Here is a 13742-nt window from a genome sequence, read left to right as displayed (position 1 = left end):
CACAATTTTCTCCCTGCTTCTCCAGAACTTAATTTAATTTTCATTCTTAATAGACCTGGTTATAAAATAGATCTATTCCACATTATTCTTCGTATTTATTCAATAGAGTTTAAAGTCTTTAGTGTACAAAGCAAATGATTCTATTTGCTTAATAATCTTTAAAAAATAAGGATATTAAAATTAGATGAAAATTGATTTTTCTTTCCTTGTGACCTGTGTTTCTCTCTTTCTATTCACCTGTGACCCCCATAGGTAAATAACCTTTAATGGAGAAAGGATTCCTAGAGTCTTTGTTATTTATTTATTTTTAAACATTTATTTTTGAAAGAAAGTGAGAGCAGGAGAATGGCAGAGAGAGAGGGAGAGAGGCAACCTGAAGCAGGCTCCACTTTCAGTGTGGAGCCTGCTGTGGAGCTCGAACTCACAAACCATGAGATCACAGCCTGAGCTGAAGTCAGGTGCTTAACCCAGTGAGCTACCCAGGTGCCCCTGTAGAGTCATCTTTAAACAAAAGATAGAATCAGTTAATCATTTACAAAAGTCAGTCTCTCTCCACCCCCTCCCCCATGGCCTCTTCTTTAGGTTGAACTCAAATAAAACTATATAGACTATGTATGTGTTAAAATAAGCTCAGAACTATGTCTCCTTCTTTACTTAAAGCCTTATGAGAGCTATAACCATTTTTTATTAAATAACATCCAAGGCATTAACTTGGAAAGTTGCTTTGTTGAGAATAGAAACTTATATGCAATAAATTCAATAGACCTCTGTTATCAAATCAGTGTCAGGGGACAAGGATAATACCCACATTTTAATGTTAACTCTTACAGTGAACAAAGATATCTCTGAGCATTAGCAGTGGGATTTGATCATTTGTAGTTAACAAATGGCAAGAGGTGAAGAACTTTACACAAGGGCTTCACATACAAAATGCAGCTTGATCTTTAGTCATAAATAAGCAACCTGTTCTGAACAGATAAGGGGAAATGAAAAATTAATCAAAGTAACTGAACAATTGCTTCATATAGACAGTTATACCAACCTTTTCTTTACTTGGGGCTATGTTTCTTCTACAATGAAAGAAGGCTTTCTTGATTCTTTAGTTCAACTTTGCCCTTTCCTTTGCTTGTAAAGACATTACCTTGGAGAATAATTTTTATTATTTTGTCCATAGCCAAAGCTTAAGGGTTTCCTAATTTCCTTCTAAAAATGAGTGTTATAGAAGATTTTTTTGGTGTCTGTTTACCATATAAAATCTGATCTGTATCATACAAAACCTTGAAGGGTTTTTAATAGTTCTGATGTTAATTTGACTTTATTGGTACACTTTTATAAAGTACAAAGGCCATGGATCTTATATCTAAGAAGGAAGGCACTCTGTGCATTTGTTTATATTAATTTTGTTCCATTCTCTTTCTTGTCTGCTCTCTTTTTCATGTTTAAAGTACGATGTGTTATAACGATAGTGAGGCAAATGATTCCTATTGAACTTAATGCTGTCAAAACTCCTGTTAGTATCAGATGGTCTCTGGCAAGAACAGGAGCAGAATTTGGGGCAATAAACAGAGAGACCTGGGCAATGTTAGATACAGCAGACCTTAAGGAGTTCTTATCTATTGCTCGTATTGCCACATAAATTCTATGGCTTTCTTGCCTCTCTCCATCAGGTTGACGGTCAGGTCCATTTGTGAAAAGCTTTGGTGAGAATGTAAATATCTCCTTAGTGCCAGCTTGCTGAGGATTTAGCTTTGATGTATTCACTAGAATGGCATTGTTAAAGTCATCTTGAATATTCTGTAAGCTTTTACTCATTCTTATTTCATAGCTGTTAGCTGAAATTAAAAAAAATATAAATAGAAAGGTTAAGTCATTTGGGTAAGTTTTCTAGCTTACTAGAAGTGACTAATGAGAATAGCAACAAAAAAGTCAAAATACCTAGAAAAAAACATAACAAAAAAATTGCATATGAACAAAACTTTAAAACACTATGTAAAGTCTCATATTGAAACCTAAACAAGAGGAAAAACTTATTATGTTATTTGAATAGGAAGATTCAACATAATAAAGATGTTATTTTTCCCTAAATTATTTTGTAAATTTACATGAGTCTATAAAAAGTGCTTCTAATTTCTATTTTAACAAGCTTATTATAAAGCTTAAATGAAAAAATAAATAATCAGGGTTGACCCCATAAAGTCTGAAAAATAGCAATGTGGAAGGACTAAACCTATATGATATGAAAACATTGCAATATTTCTATAACTAAAAATCTACAGTTCTGGTACATGAATAAGCTAATATCTAAAAACTGGCCAAAATACATCCAGGAATTGAGCATATGATAGAGGTAGAATTCCAGTTAATGGGGAGAAGTACAAATTTCCTCATAAATGGTGTTGTGACAGCTGGATAAAATTATGTAACAAAATAAAATTGGATCCGTGTCACAAACCTTTTTCCAGGATAAACTCAACAGTGATCACAAAGTTTGAAGTGAAAAATTAAAATATTAAGTATTTCGTAGGAAACAATAGGTAAATTCCAGGATGGTCTTGAAGTAGGAAAGGCTTTTCTAATTAAAATTCAAAATTCAGAAGCCATAAGAAAGAAATTGATAAATTTGAATACACAAGATGAAAAACATCTACATGGGGAATATCCTCTTAAGCCAAATATAGGCATAAGTGTTAAGTGACAAAAAATATATGTTACTTAAGTCAAAGGTAAAAGTTTAATTCTGAGTTCTGGTAATGGCTAAGTGGCTTCTCCTAGACTACCTCTCCAGCAGATAATGGGTAGGAACTCTGAAGAAAGCAAAACACAAAACAACAAAACAACACAAAGCCTTTGATGCACTGGATTCAGATAACAATAGGTAGAAACCAGAGGAGTCACATCCTAAAAAAAAAAAAAAAAGAAAAGAAAAAAAAAAAAAGAAACCAGAGTAGGAATGATTCATGTTTATGCAGCTTTTCCTCGGAAGGCACTTCCCTCTCCTGTACAGATAGTGGAACTGAAAGCTGCCTTTCGGATCTGGAAATCAGAGGGCAGAGTAAGAGACTGCCAGAGCGGGTAAAAGTTGAAGGAGCTGGAGAGGGACCAGCTTGAAATCTATATATTAACTTTTTTCAAGTCACTGGGAGATGTCCAATTATTCATGTATGGGTGAAACATTAAGAGCTCAAGAGACAAACAATAGCTAGAAGGCTGAAAAACTGAGCAGAGTTTTATATAGATATATAGGTATAGGTATGGATTTTGGAGTGTGAGTCTTGCCAAGTTAGAGGAGCTTCGTAAACATCTGGAGATAACCATTAAACACTGGAAACACCGTGCTTTAAGAATAAAGATTGGGGGACGCCTGGGTGGCTCAATTGGTTAAGCATCCGACTTGACTTCAGCCTAGGTCACCATCTCCCCATTCCTGAGTTCGAGCCCTGTGTCAGGCTCTGTGCTGAGAGCTCAGAGCCTGGAGCCTGTTTCAGATTCTACCTCCCTCTCTCTCTGCCCCTCCACCACTCACCCTCTGTCTCTCTTTCTCTCAGAAATAAATAATTTTTTAAATAAAAAATTTAGAAGATTAACAGAAGAGTGGACACAACAGAAAAGAATCAGTAAGCTTGAAGAGAAGTGCATAGAAATAAAACTGTAGCACTCAGGAAAAAAAAAAGAGAAAAAACAAACAGAATCTCAATGATCCTTGTGACTAACTGACCTATCCATTTAGTGTGAGTATTGTATTATGTTATGTTAATATTATCTAGGAAGGAAAGAAGAAAAAGAATAGAACACAAATCTTTTGAAGATACAGTAAGCTGAAAATATTCCAAATCTGGTCAAAAAGAATATTCCACAGATCCAGGAAACTCAGTAATACCCAAATAGAATATATACGGGAAAACCACACTGCGGCACATCATGGTCAATCTGTTGAACACCAAAAGATAAAACAAGTTAAAGCAGCCAAAGGGAAAAAAAGACACTTTATACTTAGGAACATAATAATAAGAATGATAGTTGACTTCTCATAAGAAAAAAAATGAACACAAGACAATGAAATGACATATTTAAGTGCTGAAAGAAGAATCTATTGCCTAACAATTCTATAGTGAAAATGTACTTTAAAAATTAAGGTGAAATAAACACATTTTCACATAAATGAATCCTGAGAGAGTTTCACCCAAAGACCTGAGTGGCAAGGGAAATGATGCTAGATAAAAATTCAGACCTACAGGAAGGAAGAAGACTAGAAATGGTGACCATCTGGGTTACTAAAAAGGGCAAATTTTTCTCATTAAAATTTCTTAAAAAGACAATTGATTGTTTAAAACAAAAACCATATCAACACATTGTGGGCTTTATGAAAATGTAGAAGTACAATATATGACAAGACCACAAAAGATGACAGAGGGGTACATAGAATTATACTTTTGAAAGATTCTCACATTATATGTGAAATGGTAAACATTAATTCAAGGCAGACTGGATAAGATAACTGCACATTATAGAACAGCCAAATTTGGAGTAGCTGAGGGCAGGAATTTTATTGTTTTGATTTTCCTTATATTACTTTGATTTTCCAAATTGGAGTCAGGTACACATAACATAAAATTTATCATATTAACCATTTTTTATGTGTACAGTTCAGTACATTTTTAAGTCTTTTTAAGTACATTCACATTGCTCTGCTGTTTTGATTTTCAACCCATGTGAATGTATTAACAACTCAAAAATAAAATTAATAACCAATGATCATTAGATGTAAAAAAGGAAGCCACCTATAGTAATAACCCACTCTAATAAGATCATAATTCTTATCTGAAAAGGGTAAAAATAGATTTAACAATGAACAGAGCAGCTTCAAACAAAGATTTTGTCCTAAGGAATGAAATCCATAGGACACTCCAAGTTTTAAATAAAAAATGAAAATGTTCTGATGACTATGTTTTGATCAGTTTCCAAATCTATAATAGTTTTTAATAATGAGACTATTTCTATTCCTGAGTAGTAATTAGAGGAAAGCATGCTTAGAGAAGGTTGTCAAAAGAAAATAGCCTTTAGGGGCGCCTGGGTGGCTTAGTCGGTTAAGCGTCCGACTTTCGCTTAGGTCATGATCTCACGGCTCGTGGGTTCGAGCCCCGCGTCGGGCTCTGTGCTGACTGCCAGCTCAGAGCCTGGAGCCTGTTTCAGTCTGTGACTCCCTCTCTCTCTGCCTCTNAAAAAAAAAAAGAAAATAGCCTTTATATTCGAATTTATCGATCAGCCAGTTCCCTCTGGGTGAACCCACTTGGAGCTGAGTTACTCCCTGCTGCAGTTCATAAAGGGGGACAGACATGGATAAGGAGCAAGGCTGACCATCTGCCCCACACTCACAGTGGAGCATAACCATTGATCCTGTGTCCGTTGTTCTCCATGGAGAAAGCTCTCCAGGGGTTGTCCCAGAGTCTTTTCCTGGATAACGAAACAAGTAATATTTCATAAGCCTTAGCATTTACAAAGATTTCCCACATGGACAGCCCTCCCTCTGTGAAACTGATGGGGACTCAGGAGGTTAAATGTGACACCATGGTCAACAGTTAGAAAGTTGTAGTGCTGGAAACAAATTCTTTCTTCTAACCCCTAATCCCGGGCACTTTCTACTATGAGAGCCTACTAAACTTTACGTAGGACAGCTGTGAAACTGCAAAGACCGCTCACGCATTCACGGAGAGGCTCCTTCTATTTACAGTAGTTGTTGTGCTGCCCCTGTCACTGTGCGAGAGAGAAATCAGGCCGCTTCTGCATCTTTGACCTTTTAGGTATGTATCACTCTAGGTTTCTTTCATCTCTAAATCTGCTTTCACAGTATATTTTAGCCAGTCAAAGTAGTTCTATGGCCTTGGGCAAGACACTTTAACTTTCAGAGTCAGATTAGCACGTCTTTAAGATCCCTTCTGTCTCCAAAATGTTACAAATGCTGATATTTCCTGAGCAATTAATATGGACCAGGCACTATTTTAATCCCTCTCTGTGCTTTACCTCAGCAATGCTCTTAGGTAGCTACTCTTACTACCTGCTTTTGCAGATTAAAAATCAGAAAGTGAGAGAAATTAAGTAACTTGTATCAGGTAACTACACAGGTAAAAGACACTGTTTCTGATTCTGGAGCCCAATACCCTAACGCTGTGCTATGCAGCTTCCCACTAGGCTACACTCTTTCCTATTTCTCATTTCCCAGTAATTGTACTGTTCCAGTTACCAAGGCTTACATCTTCATTTAGCCCCCTTACCAATAAATTCCTAGTATGGAAAGCTCTGGGCTTGGACTGAGGACAGAGAGAGGAAGTTGCAGACTTGGTCCCATCTTCAGGGAGTTCTCCCTTTACTAGTGAGAAAAATTCCTACTTCCTCTCTTCGTTTGAAATCCAAGCTATCCCCTAAGGATTATTTTTGGTTTCTCCTACATTAAATGTTCTTCCAGCTCAGAAGCATAGCTGAGGGTTAGGGGAGGGGATAGAGGGAAAAACAGGTGGCTGTCACTGCAGCTTCTTCAGAAGCAGCACATTTTTAACAATTTTTAAAGACAATCTGTTGAAAAATGGTTATCCAAGAACATGATGGAAAGATGTCAGAGTGAGAGCGTGCAGGTCAGGTCGATAGGCAGTTAGGGAATGCAGTGCAGGGAAATAGGTTCAAGATTGGTGCTTTTTTGTGGTTTGGCCCCACTAGGCTCTGGCCAGGCTCCTGGGATAAGAACTTGGCCTCTCCAAACCAGACAAATGGCATGGTGTTAAACTGTGTTTTTGACTATTTTATGCCTCCCCCCCCCCAATATAGGATTATAAATTCTTGGGAGTGCAATGACCATCATAAATTATGGTATATAATGTTTAGCACTCTGCTGAGTATTAATAGTTACTTAGTAAATCTATTTTCACTTTAATTTCTGGAAAGATATACAAAGGATATCTTATAGCAAAGATACATAACATGCTTGGTGCTCAATTTTAACAAGTATTTTACCCCAGATTTATAATGAAAACCCAAGGAGTAACCCATTTCCATCATGCCTAGCCTGTATACATTCCCAGACATAATGGTGATCTGATAGTGTTTTATTTATAACATGTAATTGGTCATGTTTTCTAGGATATTGTGTATGGTGAAGAGCTGGCACCTGGATATACACTCATATCCTTGTGCATGTATTAGATAGTCCTTTATTGCTAACAACGTTTTTAAGAATAGTCACATGTTTTATTATTTTAAAGTCAGAGACACACCCCCATTATTTCTAACTCTGGTCATAGAGGTGAAGACAATGCTTTTCCAAACAATAATTTGGAGAGGGGGAGTCAATAAAAGCACATGTTTATGAATTAAATAGGTATCTGCTTGCTAGTTGATCTATTCATGACTAATTGGTCAATTTTGCCATCGCTGAGTCATCAAAACAGTAATGACTGAGTGATTTCAGCAACTTAATACACATCCAGCCATTCCCCCACATATCTTTTGTGGTTTATGGGTTTTTTTTAAATATTTTATTTATTTCTCGGAGAGAGAGAGAGAGAGAGAGACAGCGTGAACAGGGGAGGGTCAGAGAGAGAGGGAGTCACAGACTGAAACAGGCTCCAGGCTCTGAGCTGGCAGTCAGCACAGAGCCCGACGCGGGGCTCGAACCCACGAACCGCGAGATCATGACCTAAGCAAAAGTCGGACGCTGAACCGACTAAGCCACCCAGGCGCCCCTGTGGTTTACGGTTTTGACATCATAACAAGCCAGATCTGCTTCAGTCATCCCTTGCATCGATGAAGTTATTTGAAGATCTCCCTATTTCCTTGATTAATGCCCTTTGTAATGTCAATTCTAACATCCCATATGGTTCTATTTCTTCTTTTTAAGCCATTAATAACCACCAATATGACACACTTTCTTTCTATTCTTTAAAAAAAATTTAATATGTTTTTTAAAATTCATTTTTGAGAGACAGAGCACAAGTGGGGGAAGGGCAGAGAGAGAGATACACACAGAATCTGAAGCAGGCTGGAGGCTCCAAGCTATCACAGAGCCCAACATGGGGCTTGAACTCATGAACTGCAAGACCATGACCTGAGCCAAAGTGGGATACTCAACCAACTGAGCCACCCAGGCACCCCTCTCTCTACTCTTTTAATTTAGTTGGGTAGTTAAAACTCCTGGAGCACTGAGAGAACAGTTCCCAGTAGGGATGGGAATTTGAGCTTTTGTTTGTCTCACGTAGCACACTACATTTCTGAGAGAGTGAGGAAGGAGTGAGAACACTAGGTGGCAGGCACCACTCTTACCTTTAAATACAGAGAGGAGTGTTTATGGCTCCTTACTTTAAATAAAAAGCTAGAGAAGGCAATAGCAACACAAACGAGGAGCCCAGGAAACTTGTCATACTTTCTCTTCCCTTTATGACTTTATATGTGTCACTTCGTTTCTTCTTTATGATACCTTATGAACTAAACATTTGTAATCCTATTTTCCATATAAAGAAACAGAGGCCAATAGAGGTTAAGCAACTTGCCACAGATCAAACAGCTGGGCTTAAAGCCACAGAAGGAAGAATTTTTTTCCTGATATGTGAGTTGCAGCCTTTTCATTTATACAAGGGGCATATCCATCCCACAGTTTCGATCATTTCATATCTCCAGTCTTTAAATTACACGAATCCTTACACTTCAGAATGTAAAGTGTTTTACTTCCTTTTCCTCTGGCAAGAAGAAATATAATAGATTTTGATAAAAGAAATGGAAGGCAAAGCTACAATATTGATGTTCCTCAGCAGCACAAATTATTTGTAATTGAGATGCTTTCTGCTGAATGAAGTAAATGGACAGAAAATTTTAAGCCAAAAAGTGATGACCCAAGTTGGAAGCAAGACTGACAAAGGCCCAAGGTGTTTACTGCTATTGACTGATAATGACAAAACAAGCTTTCAATAGAGAAGGTTGGTTCTTATAGGAATCTCAATCAGAAATAAATCTTCAACAAGAAATAAACCGTTAATGTATAATCAAAGATAACCATGTTTTGGTGATGGCAAAGATGTTTAGAAAGGTTATTGTTGGAGAAAAGTTACTATGTTGAGTTGCAGTGAGGGTCAAGGAATGATGATGGAAGCATGAAGGCTGGCATAGGCTTTAGAAAAAGGAAAGTTAAGAAAGAAATTCATCAATGTCCATCCAGACAAGGGTAGGAAAGCCCAAATAAGGGACCCGGTTCTAGTTTCCCTAGTGAAGGTGATGTCCAGAAACGGGGGCAGGAAATGCACCAAGTTTTGCATAACTTATGGGAATTATTCCCCTAACCCTGACCTGTATATCTTTGAATTCACTCTTCACTATCTAATCTTCAGAAAACTAAATACCTCCAGTATTGGGAAGCCCATGCTCTATAATGTAGAATCCATTTCTGTTGACTAGACCACTCTTGCATGTGGTATTTCTGTTTCCAATCAAGATAATCAGTGTCAGTTAGTTTACTAAAGCCTCCTCAATTCTGGGAGAGCTAACAAGCTCCTGTTCCTAGACTCTCATTCCAGGTAAGGCCTTATGAATAACTCAAAGCTTTTCATAACAACTTTCTGCAGCTTTGTCGTCTCTAAGCCCCCAAAGAATTTTTACCCAACTAATTCCTGACACAGTTATTAGAAATTCCACCACAAGGTGGAAAAACAGATAGTGAAACCAAAAAGCCTACCCTGGCCCTGATCATAGTCTTCTCCAGGTGCTGTCCATGATAAAGTCACCTCCTCTTCCACTTTTACAGCCTCCAGGTCAATAATTTTGCATGGTGGAAACACATCAGGATAGGGGTCAGCTGGAACTCCTCGCACGGAAAAGGAGCCCCCTGAACTCATTCGGCTAACGCCCCATTTTTGCTCCTCCTCACTCCTGCCCACTGATTTTCTTGGGGCATTCATCTGAATGTTACCTATGAACATGAAAAGAAAGTCCAAAACAACAAATTAGAATCTTCTGAATAACCTATTTTTGAGAGATTATTGAGAGACATTTTAAAACCTTTTTTTCTTTAATACATCTTTAGAATAACAGAGTTTATTTATTCCACCATTCATTCATTCATTCATTCATCCATTCATTCACTAAATATGTATATCAAGTATATGCTGTGCCAGTAATCACAGACAAAACAGTATCCCTTGATGGATTTTATAGTCATACTAATAAAACTATACTTAAAGCTGGTGATACACGTAGGAAGGAAAAAAGGCAGGGTGCTGTGAAAAAAAAATAACGCAGTTACATAATTTATAATGGCATCAAGGAAGTAACATTTAAAGTATCCTAAAGGGTGAGTAGGAGTCAGCCAGGCAAAGAGTGGAGGTAATAATATCCCAGGCAAAGGGAACAGGTTATGTAAAAACTCTGAGATACTAAAGACCTTTGCAAATTAGAAAAACTTAATTAAAGCAAGGAGGAGAATAGTTTGAGATAAGACAGGAGAGAGAAGCCCATGTAAGGCCTTGCAGGACACTGTAATGATTTTAGAGTTTAATCTTACAAGCTCGGGGCAAGCAAGGCAGTGACATGGTCACATTTACTCTCTAACAAGTCACTCTGGCTGCTCTCGTTGGAGAATGGGTTCTAGTGTAGCAAGCAGCGGGCCCTTAAGATCGCCACACAATAGTCCAGACAGGGGAGGGAAGAAGTAGGCAGCTTGAGGTGTAATTTGGAGATAAAAAATCAATAAAAGCTGGTCCTGGATTTGAATATGGAACGGTAAAGGAAAGACACTTGGAGGGAAAAAAAAAAAAAGAAAAATAAACAGCTCTCAGATTTCTAAAATATGCAACTTCAGAGGAAAAGCGGGTAAAGGGAAGGAGACTAAACATGTAAGTTTCAAGGTATGTGATTCCTTAAAACACTAATAAAAGATGACAAGGAGCCAGTTACAGATTTTAAGCTCAAAAAAGGGTTATTATCTAAGTTTAATAGTTTGAACTTACAAATTTGGAAGTTATAGGCATATAGATATTATTAAAGCCATATGGATTAATGAGGTTACCTAATAAAAATTTCAACTATAATGTTAGATAGCATTAATTGACTGCCTGGCTCACTATGTGCCAAGTACTTACTTAAGTACCTTACATCTATTGACTATTTAATTTTCCTGGAACCACTACAAAGAGAGTACAAATATTACCCACTTTTTCAAGATGATGAAACTAAGTACACAGAAGCTAAGTAACTTGCCCAAAGTCACAAAGCTAATAAATGGAGGAGCAAGATTCCAAACCTAGGCTGTATGGTTCCAGATGATAGGGTAAGAAAGTTAGGCGTGAGCTCTGAGAATTGCCAACAGTTAAAGGCTTAGTAGAAAAGGAAGAACTGGGAAAGGAGCCCAACAAAAAATTCCAGAGCATAAGAGGTAATCATACAAATCAGGAAATGACAAAGGAGAAATCAGTTATGGCAGACACTGCTGAGACCAGATAAAATGAGGACTGAATTATGTTCATTGGATTAACAGCAGCACAGTCATTGGTGGTTAGGGCCAGAGCAATTCCAGTGGGGTGATTTGGGTGAAGTCAGATTGTGATGAATAGAGAGTAGTAAATTGGAGGTGAGAAAGTGCAGATGGCAGGATTAGACTAATGCCAAGGATGTAGATGACAGAGAAGTAGACAGTCTCTGAAGGTAGTTAAATACGGGATCTAATAAATCATGCTTGAGTGTGGTTCAGAGGGGCCAGAAGAGTGGGACCATGCAAAGGTGAGATCGTAAGGCCTCTGGATGGGCATGCTGGATGGGATCCAGAGCAGAAGCCAGCAGAGACACTGGTCTTTGGAGAAGAGGAGATGAAGGATACAGACATTACTGTGTCTGGGGATTTAGTAGTATGAAAATAGAGCACTTCCATTTTTTAATGAAGTGTGTGTTCCAGGTGATTATCTAAAAGTGAGGTAATAAATGTTACGTTTAGTAGGCATGCCTAGGGAAATCCACCTTTTTCTTACTATGCTGCTAAGGGCCTCTCCAAGATATACAGATAAAAGCACAATTGTATATTACTTTTCTAATCTCACTGTATACTAGATGCTAATATGTGTATCCTTTAAACTCATGGGTTTTAAAAAGATACTAGACCAGACAGTAGCCTTCAAGCTCCTCAGTAAGTATCCAGTCTTATTCTACCTGGTCTCCCAAGTTCCTAGTTCCTGTCACCTAGTAAGCCTTCATAAATGTTTGATATATAAATGAAAGAGGGAATATTTATTTTACAAGTAAGGTATTATAGCTGGATATGAAATCATATATAGGCAGTAAAACCATGTTACCTTGCAATTTGATTTATATTGGTTTTAAAGTAACCCAAAATAAAAATACGTGTGAGTAAATTATGTTTTAGGCATCACTAAAAGTATCAGATGATGCAAATTCACTGGAGCACCTTGATTATTTTCTACTAAAAGAACAAAAATATAGAATCATGTGTCCAAATGATTAGTTATAGCTGATTTAATTATACATTAAACTACATACATAAAACTACGCATAAAGATTCTGCAGTGTTAGAAACAAAAATGTTTAGAAATGTTTTCTGAGATCGTTTAAAATGATTATAGCATAGTTTTGTTTGTTATACTTTAACCACTGCTTCCCATCAGGAGCTATAATAATGGTGTTAAGAAAAGATGTGTATTTTTTAATTATTTGGTTCTTTTTTCTTGAAGGAAGACAGGACATTTTCCGGAATAACTCAATTGTCTGTAACATCCAAACTCATATTTATTCAGGAACTCATTTTTGGTGTGGATTGTTTGGGCTATTTGCTTTTTTCTTTCAACTGCTAATGACTTTTGCTTTTTTTTCTTGCAAAACCTCTATAAAGGAAATACAGGAGCTATAATTGAGAAAAAACACAATAAATCTTTTTATCTGTTAGTAATTCTGATGAAATAGCCACAAGAAAGAGAGGTCAAAATAATGTCTGCAATGAAGGCACAAAAATATCTGTGGGAATTCTCTATTGCCTTCCTGTTATCCACTATCATGAATCACTGAGAATTGAGGAGATAGTCAATACATTAGGCATTGACGTAAGCATAAAGGGTTTTGAAATTCCAACTCTCTTTTTCCATCACTCCCCTCCCTCTAATACACACACACACACACACACACACACACACACACACACACCCCAGAGATATATACATTCAATGATGTTACTCAAACAACAGTGCTAATGGTTCTTACCATTTGCTATGTAACCTGGTACATACATAGCGTGACTCCCGGGAACAGAGTGGGCAAGGCCGCTTATGCTGGAGGAGTGACTGACATGCACTTTCAAGCTGTATCTACCATTTACAGCAAAGGAGAAAAAATACCTCGAGTAAATTCCATCATTTTTTATAATATCAGCACCTGCATATATACATAAAAAGGCTCAGTGTCAACAGTGTCATCAAAGTTGATTACTAATATTTAAGTAAATCATTAAAAAATAAGCTTTACTCCCCTGGTACTTCCCATTTTAGCATATACCGTCATGGTGTAGTTACTTTTAATATTAAAGTCCAATGGCTCCTTAACTTTCCCTGTGATTCCTAAACCTCTGAAAAATTATTTTCTAATGGTGAATGAGTTCTATTTCAGTGCTAATAAAACAATTATCAACTTTAGAGCTCTCTTTCTTATCATTAAAAATAATACTAGTTTTTCATGGAAACCAAGCATATTCTTTTTGTTTATGAGGCCCTTTT

The 13742-nt window shown here is 37.1% G+C and overlaps 1 protein-coding gene across 1 annotated transcript in view; it reads right to left on the bottom strand.

The window, feature by feature from the left end:
- Positions 1-1296: 1296 nt before the first annotated feature.
- CLCA2 (chloride channel accessory 2) overlaps positions 1297-13742 on the bottom strand; it is a 36794-nt gene continuing 24348 nt past the window's right edge. Inside the window, exons 12-14 of the mRNA XM_077771034.1 lie at positions 13234-13404; positions 9710-9943; positions 1297-1832 (exon numbers count right to left, since the gene is read on the bottom strand). Of these exons, the coding sequence (XP_077627160.1) occupies positions 1390-1832; positions 9710-9943; positions 13234-13404 (848 nt within the window). The 3' untranslated portion in view covers positions 1297-1389. The remainder of the gene's footprint in view (positions 1833-9709; positions 9944-13233; positions 13405-13742) is intronic.

Source organism: Crocuta crocuta, unplaced genomic scaffold (genome assembly GCF_008692635.1).
Source record: "Crocuta crocuta isolate KB4526 unplaced genomic scaffold, BGI_CrCroc_1.0 scaffold125, whole genome shotgun sequence".
NCBI classification, from domain to species: Eukaryota; Metazoa; Chordata; class Mammalia; order Carnivora; family Hyaenidae; genus Crocuta; species Crocuta crocuta.
The sequence above is the reverse complement of the archived record's forward strand: the minus strand, read 5'-3'. Positions and strand labels throughout refer to the sequence as shown.